This window comes from Branchiostoma belcheri, unplaced genomic scaffold (genome assembly GCF_001625305.1).
Source record: "Branchiostoma belcheri isolate BF01 breed outbred unplaced genomic scaffold, Haploidv18h27 scaffold199, whole genome shotgun sequence".
NCBI lineage: Eukaryota > Metazoa > Chordata > Leptocardii > Amphioxiformes > Branchiostomatidae > Branchiostoma > Branchiostoma belcheri.
Window position 1 is genome coordinate 365,384 of NW_017803479.1, and position 21,518 is coordinate 386,901.

The 21,518-nt window shown below is 40.0% G+C and overlaps 1 protein-coding gene across 1 annotated transcript in view; it reads right to left on the reverse strand.

Moving 5' to 3' along the window:
- Positions 1–16,371, reverse strand: part of LOC109468310 — a gene marked incomplete at its 5' end in the record, with an annotated part of 27,029 nt that extends 10,658 nt beyond the window's left edge. Inside the window, 5 exons of the mRNA XM_019766561.1 lie at positions 2,226–2,377; positions 2,615–2,867; positions 3,668–3,823; positions 13,885–14,003; positions 16,140–16,371. Coding sequence (XP_019622120.1) covers positions 2,226–2,377; positions 2,615–2,867; positions 3,668–3,823; positions 13,885–14,003; positions 16,140–16,371 — 912 coding nt within the window. The remainder of the gene's footprint in view (positions 1–2,225; positions 2,378–2,614; positions 2,868–3,667; positions 3,824–13,884; positions 14,004–16,139) is intronic.
- Between the last annotated feature and the right edge of the window lie 5,147 nt (positions 16,372–21,518).

The following is a 21,518-nucleotide window of genomic DNA, read 5'->3' on the forward strand; positions in this document are numbered from 1 at the left end:
AAAATAATATTATCAATAATACGGAGAAACAACAATCGGTGCCCCGACATTAATACGGACAGGCAACCGACAGTGTCCCGACAAAAATAAGATTAACAATAATACAGAGAGACAACAATCGGTGCCCCGACAATAATACGGACAGGCAACCGACAGTGTCCCGACAAAAATAATATTATCAATAATACGGAGAAACAACAATCGGTGCCCCGACAATGATCCCGACAGACAATCGACAGTGTCCCGACAACAATAGCAAGTAAATACGTAAATTACCGGAGTGTATGGGACAGGGTGGGGGGGAGGTAAATCTGAACAGCCGCCCTCGATAACAGGAAATCTTGAGGACAGAGGGGCAAGTTGCAAGCACATGTATTTCTACGGGCTCTGATTGGTCAATTTTGGAAAAGTTTGAGCGTGGCCCATGCAATCCAAAACGAGGCGTCCCCGCGTGATCCAAACAAGGAAATCACCGTGCACTGGTCAGCGTAAACCTAGTGGGCGAGGTCGGCTTATCGCGTCCGGCCTAAATTTCTATTTTCGTTTCACGAAAATGAATTTATGCCTATCTCTCTAGCCGATACAACAGATTTTAACAGCCAGAACAAATGATCAACCAACACGATTTGCTTCTTTGGCGGGAATAAGAATATTTTTAATGTCAGAATGGGATCAGCCCCCAATAAAAACAGTCGTAGGAAACCATGGTTCCCCACACTAGGCAACTCGCCTGGTGGTTCCCATGGGAATCGATATACACAATTTCTGATAGGATTTGTTATGTAAAGATAACATGTCAAATCTACAAATTTTCATACATCATAATACTAGTATTCTATTGTCAATCAAGAATTTCTTCCACCACCAAAGAGAGCTATCGCGATAAACATAAGGCCGAAAAGAAACCCGCCAAACGAGCCCACTGAGGCGAAAAGAAAAAACAGAAAATGAACATGGGATAATTTTGGTCGAGTGTGGGATTGGCTTCAATCTCAGGCCGAGGGAGAAATGAGGGAGGGGGCAATATTTTTGCTCGCTCTACGAACAAGCGAGGTATGTGTGGTTTGCTGCTGCCAGAGCGCCTCTGATACTCTTATAATACAACAGATTGCCGTATGCGGACAAATGTAGTCCGTCATCGGCAAAAAACTCTGGGCAGTGTTTGCGTACTAAGCGCACATGGGCCCAAGTGGACATGTGCGAGGTGTCATTCACCTCCTTCCTCAGAGCTGAGAGATACACGGGTAAAGTCTGGTTATAAGGAATACCCGGTGGGTCGTATACCCGAGCCAGTGGTTCGCCAATTATAATATGCTGGGCAGAAGCCCTATTCCTGATCAAGGTCGCCAGACTAACAATACGCATGGCAACCAGGTCTGGCTCCCAATATGTGTCGCAAAGATCGTTGTGACCTAGTTCGAGGTACACAAGATCGGCGACGGGGATGGCGTTCAACAGGGGGCCGAAATTAGCCACTTTCCCCCCCGACCGCGACAACCACTTAACAATAGAATTTTCAAGCCAGAAGTGTCTGTTGACAATGCGTCCTCCGGCCGTACTGGCTCGCCCTTCAACAAAAGAGTCAAGACGATATATGAAGGAATGGCCGATCACCAACATCCGCCGGGTGGCGGAGGTAACGGGACACCCCCCTTCCGCCATGTTTGTTAGACGAACAAGGAATTCTCTCCTCGGACAAACAACAAAAAAGAGGTCAAAACAACGACTTACTGCAATGAGAAACAACGACTTACTGCAATGAGGAAGTGTCCCGAACGTGACCAACGAATGTGAATGAAGGTAGAGTCCGAAATTCGGCAACAGCCCGGGAAAGACAAAAGGGAGGTAAATCTGAACAGCCGCCCTCGATAACAGAAAATCTTGAGGACAGAGGGGCAAGTTGCAAGCACATGTATTTCTACGGGCTCTGATTGGTCAATTTTGGAAAAGTTTGAGCGTGGCCCATGCAATCCAAACGAGGCGTCCCCGCGTGATCCAAACAAGGAAATCACCGTGCACTGGTCAGCGTAAACCTAGTGGGCGAGGTCGGCTTATCGCGTCCGGCCTAAATTTCTATAAATGACATAAGAATCCAGGGTACCAAAGTATTCCAAATCACGTCGATGAAGGTTAGACATCCAGGTAACAATGATATGCCAAAAAACAGTTACTCAAGCAACTGGATATGATTTTGAAAACGTCAAATCACCAATATTCCAAATCACCTTCGTTTTCCTTTGTTGGTAAACTGGGATTCCAGCAATTTTGATCGGATGATGGAAACAGGTCACATGGCGGCAGCAGTTTCTTTATCCAGTCATCAGCCATACTGAGAACTTCCTCACACCACGACCGGCACGGTAACAATTGTGTACCACTAAAAGACATGAATAGATTGAATGATTGGATGCCGGTGAAAGTACAGATTCTAGACACTGATTTTTTAATTGCACTTACTTATTTCAATTGGTTTATGTCTCTTATTTTAATAGAACCAGATCATTTTTATTCCATATGCGTTTAAGCACCAAAAATATGATCAAACATAACACATTCCAAAACAGTGACTGAATCATTAACTACATTGCAATTACATTTTGTGATCTTTACTTACTTGCATGCAGTCGTATTGGCTTCATTTACGCAGTGAGTCCTGTTTCCTTCGGTGACATTGCATTGCGGGAAAATTATGGTTGATAGGAAATCTTTGAACTCAGGGTGGTAACTTCCTGTAATGTTATCCAGACTGTAGAGCCTCTGAACGTGAGAGGAATTCCGTATCTCCTCAAATGTTGTCTGGCCCAGCTGATTCGGTAGCATTGTGAGTGTTCTACGGAGTTTAAAATCCCCAGGGATAGGCAGGCACACTACAAATAACATTGAAAAAATGTTTTGCCGTTGCACATAGTTTTGATGCTGACATGGGACAAAACTTGGACTTGAAACGGTAGATACCTGCAGCCCTCGTAACTTAACAATAAGCAATTATCAATTCAGAGATCTTACACCTCCATAAATATTTTGTTGTTTTGTAAATTGTGTGCTTTATCTTTTGTCATTAACCCTATCTAGACAGGGCTTTTTGGGATTCGTGGGACGAGGTGAAACTCGTGAACAGTATATCATATGACCACAACAGGGCCTTTAAATTCTGGTAATCTGCAGGATTTTTAGTAATTTACAGGTGGTCATCAACATGCAAAAATCTACAAGGACACTAAACATTTCGTGGAGGCATAAGAACGCCGATCTATAGTTTTATTTATACATTTATATCCCAGCGATCACACATTGATTTTTAAGAGATTAACACGTCACCCTATCTCAAGTTCTGGAAAAAAAAATCCTCCTAGACCTACATAGTACCTACACAAGGCAATATGCCTGTACAACGAGTCTTCGCTGTAAGACTCTTAGGACTCTCTGGTCTTAACTGTAGTGCCCATGTGAGGCTTTTTGTAATGTTTTTGTTCGTGTGTTTGTATATGTATTGCAATGTTAATTTGTATCTGCCAGACAAGTAACTGTAAAAAAATTGTTATTCAGCATGTTTTTGTACAGGCTGTGAGGCTGTTTTTATGAATAAACTGTTAATAAACTTTTAAATGGATCAAAGAACAACTACAACTGCATGGATGTGCTGCGTGATCTCATTACATTTACTAACCACATTCCTTCTCATCACTGCCGTCCGTGCAGTCCGTGTGTCCATCACAACGCTTCCATGATGGGATACATTCATGTTTACAGCCGAAGTGTCCTACAAAATGTATGGTCCCGTTGGCAGGCACATCAGGATCCCAGCATTGTCCAGCCGTATGGACTGTGAAGAAAAAAAAATACAAATATACCATTGTGGCAGTTACTGTTTAACAATTACTTTTAATATAATAGCTAGAGACAGAGCCTGAAAGGAATATAAACAAGAAAAACTTTTGTAAAAAGCTGGCCGGGGCGTGCTTGGAAGAACTACATGAAAGTTGCTTATTGTGTTCCGGTAAAGTTGTTGCAAGAATAAAAATAAATTGCTGTTTGAATTGTGCATGCTTCAAGTTGGATCTCCATTGAAAATGATGTCACCTTGGTGGCATTCTCCTGATAAAATAGATTCACACATTGTTCACAATATACGTGTTCTTAGCTTGACTTTACGTGCAAAATGCACAGTGCTCAATAGCACGATTGGTCTGGTGTGTGCAAAATGCACAGTGCTCAATGGCACGATTGGTCTGGTGTGTGCAAAATGCACAGTGCTCAATGGCACGATTGGTCTGGTGTGTGCAAAATGCACAGTGCTCAATGGCACGATTGGTCTGGTGTGTGCAAAATGCACAGTGCTTAGTGACACGGTTGGTCTGGTGTGTGCAAAATGCACAGTGCTCAATGGCACGATTGGTCTGGTTTGTGCAAAATGCACAGTGCTTAGTGACACGGTTGGTCTGGTGTGTGCAAAATGCACAGTGCTCAATGGCACGATTGGTCTGGTTTGTGCAAAATGCACAGTGCTCAGTGGCACGGTTGATTTTGGGGGGTGGAAAATGCACAGTGATCAATGGTAGGGTCTGTTTGGTCTCAGGGTCTAATTTGGTTGGATCAACAACTCTCTTTTAAACCTCCTTGGTTGAATGTAAAATGTAGAGCCTGGATTTCAGTAGAAGTTATAAATGTGTACTTTGTAAAATTTTATTCAGTAAAGACTTCAGTAAAGATTGTCTTATTCACAAAACATATTACTAGTACCAACAAAAAACAAAAATCTACAACAAAAGGTCATGGATAAACAGCATTTACCGATTTGAAGGGTGCGGAGTCTTATTTTTGCGCGCTAAGAATTGTCGTAAAATCGCACGGTTCAGCCTTATATACATAATTTATTCAAAACGTAAGAAAATGATATTTTCTTTTGTTCAAGAGCAGATACAAAATTTTCATATGATGGCAGTGCCTTAATGCACTGCACTACTTGTATGTATATGACAATATGATGAATGTGAATTTATTGTAAAGTATTCTTATTTAAGTGCTGTATTTAACGAAAACCACAAAGACTAAACTATGGCATAGCACTCAGTATAAATGGCTTCTGAATTGCTTTTAACCATCGAACCTACCAAACACTGACCGTGCCATTAAAGTGGGCACTAAGCCGTACTAGCACAACCAGGGGTGGTACGTTGTTGTCACGTCGGCGGCTTGAGGGGCCGGCGCTGCCGCACGGCCATTGGCACCTCCACGAACCGTGCCGTCGTCTACGTCAGGCTGAACATGCGGTTTATCCCCGCCCGGAAGCTTGGCGTCTGCTAGCACGAATCATGGAGGTAGAAAATGCACGAACGATCTCTTCTCTGTCTTTGTCGTTATAGTCCGGTTGCTAAACCCCCGATTTTTGGAGAACCTTGCAATGCGGTCCATACAAAGTTTTTTTGTTGTTTCTATATCTCTGAGGTGTGCTCTTTCAGAATCTGAATGATGCCACTCTGTCATCCTTGGGCAATTCGCACAATATGCAAATTAAGGTGGCCATTACTGAAAATCCAGTTTTCGTCAATATCTCAGTAACTACTCATGGTATCAGAATAATTTGGTGTCTATCCCCATCTTTTGAGGGATAACGAATTAAATCAAGCCATTTCAGTAAAGATAGAACCACTATTTTTTGCTAAATATGCAAATTTGGGCCGCGCAATATGCAAATTAGGGCGGCCATTACTTTTTTTTTTATTTGCAAATTCAACAAGGACAATACAAGACAAGGTGGTGAGGTACTCTAGCTATAGCTGATTTTAGCCTCACCACCAAACATAGAATACAATTACAATACATAACAAAAAACAGAGAACAGCAAGTGGGTGGGATGGGTCGTTAAATAGTACAAAGAAATGTTTAGTAGGCTATATAATAAATCAATCGAGTACAAACCGTTTGGTGTCAACAATATAAGTTTGAGTGGTTAGCAAGATATTACAGTTTGTATCATAGTATAAATCAGGTAATCCTCTAAGTAAAATATCACATAACAATTGTTCAGACATATTGAAAACATCAAAATCAAAGCCTACCACATTCTGGAGATTGCTGAGTAGGGTGACTCTTTGTTGATTATATAAAGGGCAGTGTAAAAGAAAATCTGTTTTTCGTCAATATCTCAGTAACTACTCATGGTATCAGAATAATTTTGGTGTCTATCCCCATGTTTTGAGGGATAACAAATTAAATTAAGCCATTTCAGTAAAAATAGAACCATTATTTTTTGCTACATATGCAAATTAGGGCCTTGTCTGTTATTGACGCACCTGGCTGCTAGCAAGGAGGGGTCCTAATTCCGACCCATGTTCCATGCAAACGCACATGCCTTGGTATAGTTTATCTGACCCAAAACCTGTTCAATATTGAAAGACAATTCTAAGTTTACTTAAGTCTAGATGGCAGACGTCTTCTAGCATGAAACGCCGCTTGCGTATGATTGTAGACACTGGCTGTTGGTTAGCTCTGGCTCATATATCTGTGTTGGGTATGAAGTCCTGTCGTTTGATGCTTAAGAGCGAATGTCTGTAAGGATCAAACAATGGTGGCACCGGTCAAAAAATCGATTTGGCTCATTTTTTGCACAGTGATAGTACTTGGTACATAACCCCTCAGAATAGCTTTCTTTTTGTTCAGAACCCCTTGTTGCCATGGCAACGGGCCAAAGAAGTTTTCAGGGCATTTGTCCAGATTTTGGCATGTACAAAACATAGAAATTGGCTAACTTTAGAGCACTATAACTGATCAGTGCTTTAGCGTAACGACAAGAGCAAGATGTGCTGATCAGAGCAATGCGTAAACTTGTATAAAATAGCAGTAAAGCCAATCTTCAGTAAAATCTGAGGTCTTGGGCACTCTGAATACAATGCACTGTTTTAAGGGTGTAAAAAAACTGAAATTTTGCCCAACTTTGAAGCACTGTAAGTCCCAGAAGGGGAGGATGTTTTGTTTGAAATTTGCACTGCATAATAAACCACTCCAGAGGTATCAGATGCATGCTCGCAAAGTTTGGGTTCTTGTTTCGTTGCTACGCACTTGTCCTTTAAAGTAGGTCAGTTTTCGTTATTTTGATGATATGTCATTTTGTGCTTTCTTTGAACTAACATAAGCTCCAAACCAAACTAGTTCTTTACTTGAAATTTACATGAAGTATAAAACAACTAATTGTCTATGAAATGCATGCTTGCAAAGTTTGGGTTCTTGTTTCGTTGCTACGCACTTGTCCTTTAAAGTAGGTCAGTTTTCGTTATTTTGATGATATGTCATTTTGTGCTTTCTTTGAGCTAACATAAGCTCCAAACCAAACTAGTTCTTTACTTGAAATTTACATGAAGTATAAAACAACAAATTGTCTATAAAAAAAAGGAATGCAAAGTTTGGGTTCTTGTTTCGTTGCTACGCACTTGTCCTTTAAAGTAGGTCAATTTTCGTTATTTTGATGATATGTCATTTTGTGCTATCTTTGAACTAACATAAGCTCCAAACCAAACTAGTTCTTTACTTGAAATTTACATGAAGTATAAAACAACAAATTGTCTATAAAATGCATGCTTGCAAAGTTTGGGTTCTTGTTTTGCTGCTACGCGCTTGTCCCTGAAAGTGGGACAATATTCATTAGTTTGATAGTACGTCATTTTGTGCTATCTTTGAACCACCATAAGTTCCAAACCAACATTGGTTTGTACTTGCAATTTACGTGAGATATAGAACAATATATTGTCAATGAAGTGCAAGTTTGAGGTCTTGTTTTGTTGCAGTGAAACTGGCCTTGAAACTGGGTATTTTTTTTCAATATGTCATTTTGTACTATCAATTTAAAAGTATCATAAGTTGCAAACCAATATTGCCTGCATTTGAAATACAAAATTTAATGCTATGTTGCCCCTTCCTTAGGGGCAACATAGCATGCCATCCAGTTCCTAGACTATATTGAATCTCCCCTTGTCTCCGTGGTCAGGGCAAGAAACTTGAGAAGTCCTTATCTCTTTCATCTAGAGTTCACGTTAGCTTGATAAAGATGAGATATAAACCTATGTGACATGTCAAAGAGAGGTGACTTATACGAACTTGGGATTGCATTGCTAAAACTGATTTGTGAACACGGCGATCACTTATGGAAGATACATCCACATCAATGCATTGATGTGGATGTATCTTCCATAAGTGATCGCCGTCGGAAAGCGGCCTTTGTAGCAAAACTGAAAGAGTACTTAATAAGTTCCTGTCCTTGCTCAAAATGAGTACAGTCTACATGTACAGGAATAGCGGAGTTGACTGAAATGCATGTTTTCCACTTAGACATAGTTATACAAAGACATAGAGTGATAGACTACATATTAGAAAGATGCGTAGGGATTTATCATATTTATTCAAATATAGAAACAAGTCAAGTCTTCGAGAGTCAATAATGTGGGGACGCTGAATATGACTGTATAAGACTGTTATCATCAAATTAAGATAAAGTGGCATACGTTCAATAACAGCCACAATGCTACAACTATATCATGCAAACGTTGGTGCTAACTATTTCATAAACAACCCAAGGCATAGATCTTTCAAAATTAGAGATAGAATAATTAAAACCTTTCCTTTTTCATATTAGACTCCCAAAGATAGCCAATATTTTGCATTAGTGGACAAGTGAAGAATATGGCTTACTTTCAGGGACAGGTACAGCCACTAGAACACAGGAATCTGACCTATGCAAACATGCATTTCAAAGATAATATATAGGTTTACATTCAGTTTAAATTTAAATAGCAAAACAATTTACTGTTGAGACTTATGAGAGTCAAAAGATAGGACAAGATGACATGAAAATATGCAAATTGCCCCTTTTTCAGGGACAAGTGCGTAGCAGCAAAACAAGAACCCAGACTTTGAAAGTACGCATTCTACAGAGTACATATTGTTTTATGTTGTAAATAAATTTCAAGTACAGAACTAGTTTGGTTTGGAACTTATGTCAGTTAAAAATAGCACAAAATGACATATTATCAAAATAATGAAAACTGACCCACTTTAAAGGACAAGTGCGTAGCAACGAAACAAGAAACCAAACTTTGCAAGCATGCATTTCATAGACAATTTGTAGTTTTATATTCTATGTAACTTTCAAGTAAATAACTAGTTTGGTTTGGACCTTATGCTAGGTCAAAAATAGCTCAAAATGACATATTATCAAAATAATGAAAACTGACCCACTTTAAAGGACAAGTGCGTAGCAACGAAACAAGAACCCAAACTTTGCAAGCATGCATTTCATAAACAATTTGTTGTTTTATACTTCATGTAAATTTCAAGTAAAGAACTAGTTTCGTTTGGATCTTATGATAGTTCAAAGATAGCACAAAATGACATATCATCAAAATAACGAAAACTGACCTACTTTAAAGGACAAGTGCGTAGCAACGAAACAAGAACTCAAACTTTGCAAGCATGCATTTCATAAACAATTTGTTGTTTTATACTTCATGTAAATTTCAAGTAAAGAACTAGTTTCGTTTGGATCTTATGATAGTTCAAAGATAGCACAAAATGACATATCATCAAAATAACGAAAACTGACCTACTTTAAAGGACAAGTGCGTAGCAACGAAACAAGAACTCAAACTTTGCAAGCATGCATTTCATAGACAATTTGTTGTTTTATACTTCATGTAAATTTCAAGTAAAGAACTAGTTTGGTTTGGAGCTTATGTTAGCTCAAAGAAAGCACAAAATGACATATCATCAAAATAACGAAAACTGACCTACTTTAAAGGACAAGTGCGTAGCAACGAAACAAGAACCCAAACTTTGCAAGCATGCATCTAATACCTCTGGAGTAATTTATTACGCAGTGCAAATTTCAAACAAAACATCCTCCCCTTCTGGGACTTACAGTGCTTCAAAGTTGGGCAAAATTTCAGTTTTTTTACACCCTTAAAACAGTGCATTGTATTCAGAGTGCCCAAGACCTCAGATTTTACTGAACATTGGCTTTACTGCTATTTTATACAAGTTTAGGCATTGCTCTGATCAGCACATCTTGCTCTTGTCGTTACGCTAAAGCACTGATCAGTTATAGTGCTCTAAAGTTAGCCAATTTCTATGTTTTGTACATGCCAAAATCTGGACAAATGCCCTGAAAACTTCTTTGGCCCGTTGCCATGGCAACAAGGGGTTCTGAACAAAAAGAAAGCTATTCTGAGGGGTTATGTACCAAGTACTATTACTGTGCAAAAAATGAGCCAAATCGATTTTTTGACCGGTGCCACCATTGTTTGATCCTTACAGACATTCGCTCTTAAGATCTTCCTCACGCATTCACTATCAGAAGCATCCAGTGGATTCCAGTCTCTTTTCTTGGCTGATTTCCACATAGTAGGTTTCAAAGCCAAGCTGGTTGAAGGCTGCTGAGGCCTTTCCAAGTCTACAGTCTAGCTCATTGTCCATCTGTCCTTTGTTGTTGGTGGAGCTCCCAAGGTAGGTGAAGTTCTCCGCCACTTTCAATTTGTTCTCGTCAATGGTCACACTTCTAAGAGGAGCATGTTAATTGATGGCCCTGATGCTGAGCCCAATGCTGTCTGCAGACGGACTATGTTGGTCACTAGGGGTTGGAGATCTCTGGCGTTTTCCGCTATGTCGTCTGCAAAGTCAAGGTCGGCAAACTTTACCCCCGGCCCTTTTCTCCTGTTGCTTCCCAAGTACCCAGTCGATAGCCACGGGAAAGAGGATCTGTGACAGGACACAACCTTGGAGGTCAGGATCCGATCACAGGATCTCTTTGAGCGAAAGCTAGCTTGTTGCTCGCAGCTCCCAGAAGACTTTGCCTACTGCATCTCTCATGCGGTTCAGGAGGCATTTGGCATACACCTTCACTTGTATAAAAAAGAATTGTCACTCCCCTTAAGTTATCACATTCATTCAGGTTTCCCTTCTTTGGAATATACACTTTAAGCCTAATGGTATGTCACAATTCAAGAAAGGGGCCCGCTCGGCTTGTTTTTGGCCTGTGTTTTGGCACTACCGAATTCGGAACGGGACCTGGAAGGCAATAGGCGGGGTTCCCGACGGCTGCCGGCCTATTTTTTTGGTCCCGCGACGTCGCCAAATTGATTTGACTCAACTTAAAGTCACTTCAGGCCCCGGCGGGCAAGGTACGCCGAAGCGACCCCGTAACCTCACCGGACCAAACCGTAACCTAGCCGCCGGGTCATGCACAGGCACCTGTCCAAGATTATGAAGTCACGTGTGTTGTTCTGTGCTTGAATTGTTCAGAAGAAGGTAGTTATAGACAATATAGAGGGTATAGGTAATGTGCTGTTCTCGACATAGTTACATCATCAGTCAGTCATAGTGACCATACACGGGTCTGCGCATCAACCGGCAGGGCCGAACCCACCATACCAGCCACAGGCGTACCAGCCTGGGACCTGCCAGGATCGCCCCTTGACCCCGCCAGGGACCCTGTAGCTACCCGGCCGGAATGCAAGAGCTAGTCGGCACCCTATTGCATCCCGCACAGGTCTGACAGAAGACTGACTGTGCACCGGGACCAAAATTTTGTGAATTTTACATAGAAGCCGCCTCAGCGCCCCGACAGGGAGCCGTAAAGGAAAATTCAATTGTGACCCTGACAGCCGCCGTACGCTCGGCTTCATGACGCCGGCCGGCGTCTACACCGAGAACATGCCGAGCAGGCCCCGTTTCACATGTGACTCCAGCTTAACTACTGATCCGTTCTTCCAGTCCTCCAGCACTTCCCTGTGATCGTCGTTGAATGCCAGCTTTATTCCAGGGAAGGCGTACTAGGGAAGACGGCTATGGTTCTATTAAAGCGTTTGCGATGTACGGCGATCAGAAAAGCATCCATCTCACAACACAGTCACCCTCGGCTTTCAGCATCTCTGAAGTGATGCCATTCATGCCTGGTGACTGACTTCAGCTTCAGAGATGTCCTCGATCTCAACAGGTAATGGGTGTAGGTGTTCATCAAAGACTAATGCTACTGAGGTATGGCTTGAGCGGTTTAAGACTTTTTGAAAAGTATTCTGCCCACCTGACAAGCTTGTCCTCCCCCTAAGACAGTGGTAGGGTCCCATCCTCCGCCTTAATTAGGCCTGTGCACTTTTGAGCGGCCGCCGGTCATCTTCCTGGAGATCTGTTAAGCTTTTGTCCCAATTGTAAAAAAAAAGTCCCTGGCGGGTAGTTCCCGGGCTGTTTTTGACACTTTCAGCCGTGCGACACCCCGCGGCTACCGGGCTATTTTTCTTTGGCCTGTCCGGGACTCAAGAAGAATTCAACTTAGATTCTACGCGGGCCACGCTGACATAAAATTCAGGACGTCAAGTTAGCGCTTTATTCTGCCTGTACACAGACGCTGGTAAGGCACAGGTGTGAGCTTATGAAGGGTCTAATATTTTTTGAACAGATTGTATCATTTATTAACATTCCTATCAGTGTTCAGAGGTACATGCGCCCATGCTATATACTGGTTAGTTTTTGCATAATTTGCATTAAATTTTGGTGTGATCAATACTGGGATGGTTTATTCTAAATATCTAGCCTTCAAAACATGTGTATAGTACAAATGTATGTGTATTGTATAAAAATTATTGTTGATACCATGAGATTTATTGAGATATTGACGAAAAACAGATTTTCAGTAATGGCCGCCCTAATTTGCATATTGCGCGGCCCAAATTTGCATATTTAGCAAAAAATAGTGGTTCTATCTTTACTGAAATGGCTTGATTTAATTCGTTATCCCTCAAAAGATGGGGATAGACACCAAAATTATTCTGATACCATGAGTAGTTACTGAGATATTGACGAAAACTGGATTTTCAGTAATGGCCACCTTAATTTGCATATTGTGCAAATTGCCCAAGGATGACAGAGTGGCATCATTCAGATTCTGAAAGAGCACACCTCAGAGATATAGAAACAACAAAAAAACTTTGTATGGACCGCATTGCACGCTTATCGGTCTCTGCCACCAGACTATTAATTTCTAGATAATCTTCGTCCAAAGTGGGATATTTTTGGCCAGAATCGTTCGTAAATAACTCTTCGCGAACCTGTTCAATCATTATCCGTTCTATTTTGGCGCTTACACGGCAAATTTACCGCCTCAAACACAGTAAACAACATAACAAAGAAAGCACGCAGACGACGACGCCATATTTGCATAATATAGCGCGCAAAGGCTCATGGGATGACGTCACTGGGATGTTGCGTAATGTCATGTTGACCCTTGACCCCTCGGCACTCGGCACGGGTGAAGTTACTTCCGTGTTCGCGCGGTACGCGGGAGTGTGACGCGTCGATGTATGGGATACCAGAAAACCGAGATATCTCGGTTTCCGCATACAGGGAACACATGGGACAACCGAGATATCTCGGCGGCCGCAGGACTAGGGTTTTAATTAATATATTCGAATCCAAGATCGCTATCTTTTCAACTTGTACGATAGTGTAAAAAAGCAACGGTAGTACACCCCTTGGTTCGAATGGCATGATCCGCATCTTATATATACATAATCTATTCAGAAACGAAATTTTCATGTGATGGCAGTGACTTAATGCACTGCGCTACTTGTATGTATATGACAATATGAATGTGAATTTATTGTGGAGTCATCTTATTTAAGTGCTGTATTTATCGAAAACCACATGGCATGGCATAGCAGTCAGTATAAATGGCTTCTGCATTGCTTTCAACCATCGAACCTACCAAACACTGACTGACCGTGCCATTAAACCGGGCACTAAGCCGGGGCACGCCCCGGCAAAAAAATAAAGTAAATCAAACCCAACACTAAGAGATACAATAGTTACTGTGTGTGGTTTTATAAATTTAAAAAAAGACCTTACTCATGTAGGAGAACTCGAACCCCTGACGGGTGACAATATAGTCAGATGTAAACCTCAGGAACATCTTGTTAGATGTGCTGATGATGACTGGGCTGATCTGCCACAATTGACCTGATAACCTGTGCATCAAGAAATTAACAATATATGTGAGACATACAGTATATTACATTGTATCCTTTACATCCGTTTCCTTTTTTTTACCTACATGTAGCTAGAATAAATTGAAAACATATCAAACCGATATTGGCCATTGCCTTTACTACAAGTTGTATGTTAAAGACTGTGATTGATATACAATGTGTTATTACCTCCATGAAAAATAGAGGTATTGTTTTTGGCGTGTCTGTCTGTGTGTGTGTCTGTGTGTGTGTCTGTGTGTGTTTCCGCGACTTTGTAGTCATCATAACTTCAGAACGCCTTTATGGATTGTGATGATATTTGGTATGTTGGTACATGGTAAGTCTTAGAAAGACGAAGGTCAAGGTCAAATATGGGCCTCCTGGTGGATGACCTTGGTACTGCAGCAGAACTTCCGGTTTTTGTATCTTTTGTCCTGAACATGCTATGGTCTTGACTTTTTGGTGACAGATAGCTTTTCCTGAAATAAGAAATAAGTGGTGTGGGTTTGGTCCCCCTACCAGCTTGTTCTGGAACTGCAGTGGACTTTCGGGCGAAATCATCAAAAGCCAATAAGTCCAAAAAGGAACGACATATTTTCATCATTTTTTGTAGGTAGGTAGCTGAGAGAGAGAGAGATGTACACAATTAAATGCAAATTATGCAAATGAGGAGCTAATTTGCATAATTAATAAGGAAGTTCTATAATTACATTATAGTACTTTCAAACATGTAATATATGTAATCTATGGCAGACAGAACGTCAACAGATACCAATTATGTAAATTGGGACCTAATTTGCATAATTATTGCGAAAATTATATGATTTCTTAATGGTGAATAATGGCAATTCTGTACCTTGTGACATATGTAGGTTACTTAAATGTTAACAACACTATGCATATATTATGTTAATATAGGCAATTAATGAGGAAGTTTAAATGAGGATGTTTAACCCTCAACAGTACACCTTCCCGGACTGATTAATCTGTACACCTGGGGTCCGCGCGGACCCCAAAGCAGTTTTTTGCTAATTTTTAGAAATTATCAACATGATACCAGCTCAGTTGTTTTGCAAATTGATATGTGAACCTCTGAGTCCAAATCACGTACAAAAATCATACATTTTGACCTTTTCTATTCTTTGGCGAAGAAAAGACAAAAAGAAGAAAAACCCCATTTTTACACTGTATTCAGACCGAGTGTTTTTTTTTTAGGCTCGCGCCAACTTTAATCTCAGATAGCGCCTGAATGGCTTAAGCTAGAGCCATCAAATTTGGTGACCTTTCCTAAAATGCATCTGGGAAAAAATTCATATTAGTTAAATAAGTTAATGATTTTTTGTGTTGCCATGGCAACGGCTTTCTGACAGGCAGTTTTTTTAAATTAGTATTTGTTTTAAACTTTAAAATTTTCAGGGATTTATATTCAATAACACTTCCTTTTTGACATTAATAACATCTTACATAATTTAAGTAAGATAAGTTAAATCATTTAACATTTATAATGTATGCTAATTTGATGACGTCATTGGTCAAAAAGATGGCGGACCACATTATTAGCTCTGACGTCATATGACGTCATAATTACACTAAAATTGTTAGAATTTAATTCTATTAGTACACCTTTCTCTGAAAATTTGGTGGCCATACGGTAAGTGCATAAAAACATATTAAAATGGAAATAAAGTCATGTATAAGAACGCCAGTGTATCCATTACGATCGAAAGCCGGCTGGGGTCCGCGCGGGCCCTAAAAGAAAATTAGACATAAAAATTCTTAAGAATGGGGGAAACTGAGTTTTTTGCACTGTATTGAGGGACAACTTTTTGGGTGACAATTACCTGAAATTTCAGAAAAAATTCTTTACAAAGAAGAAAAATATTACACCATATATAGTGCTGGGGTCCGCGCGGACCCCAGGTGTACTGTTTAGGGTTAAGTGAAATATTGCCAAAAGGATAGGAGTTTGACACGCAAAATATTGTAAGTTGAGTTTAGAACACCATAAATTAAACTACATTATATCAATTGCCACCTTATTTCCATATTCAATGAAACAAAACATTTACATAAACTCTACATATTTCATGGAGGTATGAAATCTTGGAATTCTTGTTTCTGTGTTGGAAACATTACCATTGTATCAATTCAGCGCCATCATTGGCTCCATCGTAGATAAATAGGAAGTCATAGTCCATCTCAATGTCGAAACTGTTGAAGGTAAGACGGATGTTTCCTTCTGGTACAGTGATCAACCACTCGCACTTCTCATTGTTGCCATAGTTACTGGGGAAATTAGGTGATGTCACAGAACCTCCAGAGGGAGTCGTCAGGATACCTCCACATCCAGTTGCATTGGTTTGTGGTACTAATTGATGAGAAAAAAAGTGTCCATAGGCGACAATTATCCGTGAATTTCTATACTTTGCAGATTGAGAACAGTAATAGTGTATGTAAAGATGAAATGTCATGTAGATGGTTCAACTCTTACTCGACTGGCAAGCTGCAGCGCACGTGTCTTAACTCAGTCCTGTCAAAAGCATCTAATGTGACCTGTGGCGTTCCGCAGGGGTCCATTCTTGGGCCCCTCCTTTTTATCGTATACATAAACGACCTCCCCAACTGTATATAGTCATGCAAGGTCACTATGTATGCAGACGATACGATTCTATACTTTTCACACCGTAGCACACAGACAATACAAGACACACTCCAGAACGATTCTACCCGGTTAGTACAGTGGTTCCTCGCAAACAGACTTTCTTTAACCCTACCTAGACGGGGGGGGGGGGGGCTAAAAGTGCTCGCGCCAACTTTGATGTCACCTAGCGTCTGAACGGCTAGCCGTAGAACGGCGAACTTGGTGACTTTTCCTAGAATATTGTTGGCAACAATTCTCTATCATTGGAATAAGATAATAATTTTTGTGTTGCCATGGCAACGGGTTTCTGATAGGCATATTTTGAAAAATTTAGTCATTTTTGTTTCAACAATAGAATTTTATGGGTCTTCTGTCAGGTTACTCATGGTTTCTAATATCAATAACATCCTTTACAATTTCATGTGAATTTTATCATTAAATATGCAAAATTCATGCTAATTTGATGACGTTATTGGCCAAAATGCATGATGGCGGACCATATCATTAGAACAGGTATATGCAAGTTATTTTCCTTAAAATTTCATCAATACTTCCATTTCTTTTTCAAAAAAAGGTTTAAATGAAAATCTTTAGTATGTTTACAACGTATTTTAGGTTTTATCAGGAAAAAAAAATATTTATGAACATTTAAGATTAATGATCCGAGATGGCGGATATATTAAATATGCATGACGTTACCTTATGACGTCACCGGTGTTGCTTTGGGCAACATAAGACTTAGTACATCCTAATATTCTGTCATAAACACTTTTGGTAAAATTATGTTGTACACCATTTAGTTTTCAGGGAATAACCTATCTAGACGGTTTTGGCCAATAAAATCACATTAATGGCGTCATAATGACGTATTAACGTAATAACGACGTCATAATGAAAATTGTATATATGATAAGTTTTGACTAGTACACCATCTGAAAATTTGGTGGTCATACGACATACCATTCGCGAGTTATCGTGGGGGGGGGGGGTCAAATAAGCCCCACCTCGGTCCCACCAAGCCCAAAAAAGCCCGGTCTAGATAGGGTTAAACAAATTATTCACAAAGCCCCTACCCAGTAACGTGCAACGCACTGGTGAAATCTTCATCATTTGGCATGGACATACCTTTTCCGAATCATGATAGCTATCAAAACTGACAAATTTTAAATTTTTCACTGCGAATATGTAGAATTATAAGAGACCATTTTCAGATGTCATGAAGGTAATGATATGCAGTAAAAAAAAAGATAATGTTATGAAAGAAGACTTTGTTCATCCGTATTCTGTCCATCCAACAGTCTGGTTTTAGAAAAGGGCACTCTACAGAATCAACCCTATTAGACGCTAAAGACTATATACTACATAACATGGAGAGGGGTAGTTTGGTGGGAGTGGTATATCTGGACCTTAAGAAGGCTTTTGACACTGTTGACTACAAACTACTGTTAACCAAGCTGTCCTGGATGGGAGTGCAAGGTGCTGAATTCCATTGGTTTGCAAACTACCTGTCAGGGAGACAACAAGTTGTCTCTTTGAACGGGTGTACATCAGAATACGTACCTGTCACTCTAGGTGTTCCCCAAGAGTCTATATTAGGCCCTTTGCTGTTCAATATATTTATAAATGACTTATCTGATATTGTCACTGCATGTAAAGTCTGTCTGTATGCGGATGATACAGCAATTTTCTGTGCCAGCAACAATGCAAAACACATCGAGCAAACTCTCAACTCTGAACTTTCTGGTCTAGCTAGGTGGTTCCAAACAAACCGTTTAACGCTAAACAAATCCAAAACTAAATGGATGCTATTTGGTACTGCCAATAGATTAAAACTTGCACCTTCTCTGAAACTTTGCATTGACCAGGAGAGCATAGACAGAGTAAAAACATTCAAATATCTTGGTGTTTATCTTGATTGTAATCTATCATTTAATTAACATGTAGACAAGGTTTGTGGCAAGGTAGCACAGAGAATTGGGCTAATGAAACGCCTTAGACCTTGCCTAACCCTTAACATTGCTGATATGTTGTATAAAACCATGATATTGCCCATCTTCGATTATTGCGACACGGTGTGGGAGGGATGTGGAGCCCTCAAACAGAGGCAGCTACAAATTCTACAGAACAGAGCTGCCAGAGTAGTGCTGCAAAGAAGACTACGTGAGAGCAGCACTGACAGCCTCCACCAGATGCTAAACTGGAAACACCTGACTGAAAGAAGATTTTAACATGTGTGTGTAACAGTATTTAAATGTCTGAATGGCCTGATGCCCACATACCTATCCTCTACTTTCTTGCACAATTATAATCTTCATACATATCACAGCAGACAGACTACTAAACTACACTTACCAAAATACAAAACCTCAACTGGTCAGCAAGCCTTCGCTTACACGGGTGCAAAGTACTTCAATAGACTACCAGCAGATTCAAACTTTAAAACACTTCAAGGCAGCTTTAAAGACGACCTCTGACCTCCAATCATTTTGAACGGAAATCGATTTACGTTGATTATGATTCAAAGTTATGTTTTCTTGTAAATTCCCTCAGTTTATGTTGAACTTCGTATTATTCATTTATTTATGTATAACTTCCAGTTATATTGATTTCATTTACATCTTTTGTTATGTACTTTGTATAATTTATTATTCTTTTACTTATTGTACCCCCCCCTGGGCCTCCTTGGAAATCAGCTTTGGCTGAAGGAGCTACCCAGGTGTCTTTGAAGATTAAATAAAATTAAATAAATAAATAAAGTTTAGTAATTTATCATGTTGTTGATCTATGTAGCCTGCATTTATACAAACTCTCGGCAGGGGTTTATGACCCCCACCGCAAAGGAGGCGGCCGCTACGAGCGCGATCTTATGTGTTTGACCAGACATTTTATTTTAGCCAATTTTACGATACGTTGTTACCAGTTGTGAAGTGCTAACACACTGTTTACATGCACTATACTATTCCCAGTCTGGAAAATATAAAAACTTCACGGAGAATTGTCGCCTATGACTACTTGTTTGAATTCATTTTATTTTGACGCAATTTTTCTATTTCAATACCATTTGATTATTTTCAAATGGTTCACAGCTAGCCAAAAATGCGTATTGTAACCCGGCACACCGTGACGGCGGCTTTTTACAATGCTTAAAGATTACCCTAAATAATATATGATCGCCATCAAAAGACGACCATAGAGACAGCTACGCCATTCCAAGGTCAGGGTTTACAAATGGTATCCTGCATGCTGCAACACTCTGGTACATACTGATCTTTTAATAGTCGGATTGGAAGTTTATTTGTAAAATGTAGTCAACTCTTAATATTTTCCGCAACTCACATAAGGAATCGTCCACAAAATAATTGATGAAAGGACTGGAATCATCATAATGAGGATCGGTGATGGGACCGTACAATAAATAAAATGGTAGAATATATTACACACACACACACACACATAAACACACACACACACATAAACACACACACACACACATAAACACACACACACACATAAACACACACATATACATAAACACACACACACATAAACACACACACACATACATAAACACACACACATAAACACACACACACACAAACACACTTTGATTATTCCAGTGTCGTCAGCAATTTTTTGGTTCAGACTGGGAATTGGTGGCGGAATCGTCTAGTACAAAAATACAAAAAGTTGTAAAGACAATACCAGACGAAACCGTCTAATACAAAAAAATAGAATGTATTTTTGTGAAGACAATACTACACAGACAAACACACACACACATACAAACACACACACACAACTCACTTTGATCTGAAAGATCGTCCTCGTAGTTATGGATTAAGGGACTGGAATCATTAGACTGGGAATCGGTGGTGAAACCATCTAATACAAAATTTCAAAAAAATTAGACATGTATTTCTGTGAAAACAATACCGCACGCACACACAAACACACACAACTTACTTTGATCTGAAGGATCGTCCTCGTAGTTATCGCTGGAGAGACTGGAATCATCCGACTGGGAATCGGTAGTGGAACCGTCTAATACAAAAAAATAGAATGTATTTTTGTGAAGACAATACCACACAGACAAACACACACACACAAACAAGCACACACAAACATACACACACAACTTACTTTGATCTGAAGGATCGTCCTCGTAGTTATCACTGGAGAGACTGGAATCATCAGACTGGGAATCGGTAGTGGAACCGTCTAATACAAAAATACAAAAAAAAACTAGAAAGGGCGACATTTGCTTTGGAGCAAATTCAGCATGACTTCACCACATTTCAAGACATGGCAGGGAAATAAGGAGAAATACAAGGAAAACAATTCTTTACATTGATATAACTATAGTATGATGTGACAACAGTTGGATTGCTTTCCCTTACATTATTGGTTGGGATTTCTAATTGCATAATGCAAACTGTTGATTTTTAAGATAAAAAGAAGCGTTTATGCCCCGCATTCCAATGCTGGAGCAGGGAAGCTTGACATACCTACCAACTTTTTTTATTTATAAATTTGTTTCTTGTATAAAGTATAGTAATTTTACCTTGCCCGCAACAGGTAGTAATGAGACAGCAACATATGATCCCGACGATATAGAATAGACGCAAAAAAGACATTTTCCTCGGCTTCCCTCCGTCGGAATGAAACAGCACAAACAGTAAGAAGAGCAGAACACAGCCACACCCTCCTGGACAAAAGAGAGTCACCGTGTGTCTCGATGTAACTGCGCACTTATGCGTAACTGCGCAAGTATGGTTGACAGGTTGTACTGACAGTTAACCCCAAAATTATTGAAAGAAAACAATATAAAATGAAATGCATTAAGCTGATCGCAGTCCGGCTTCCACCATTGTCTC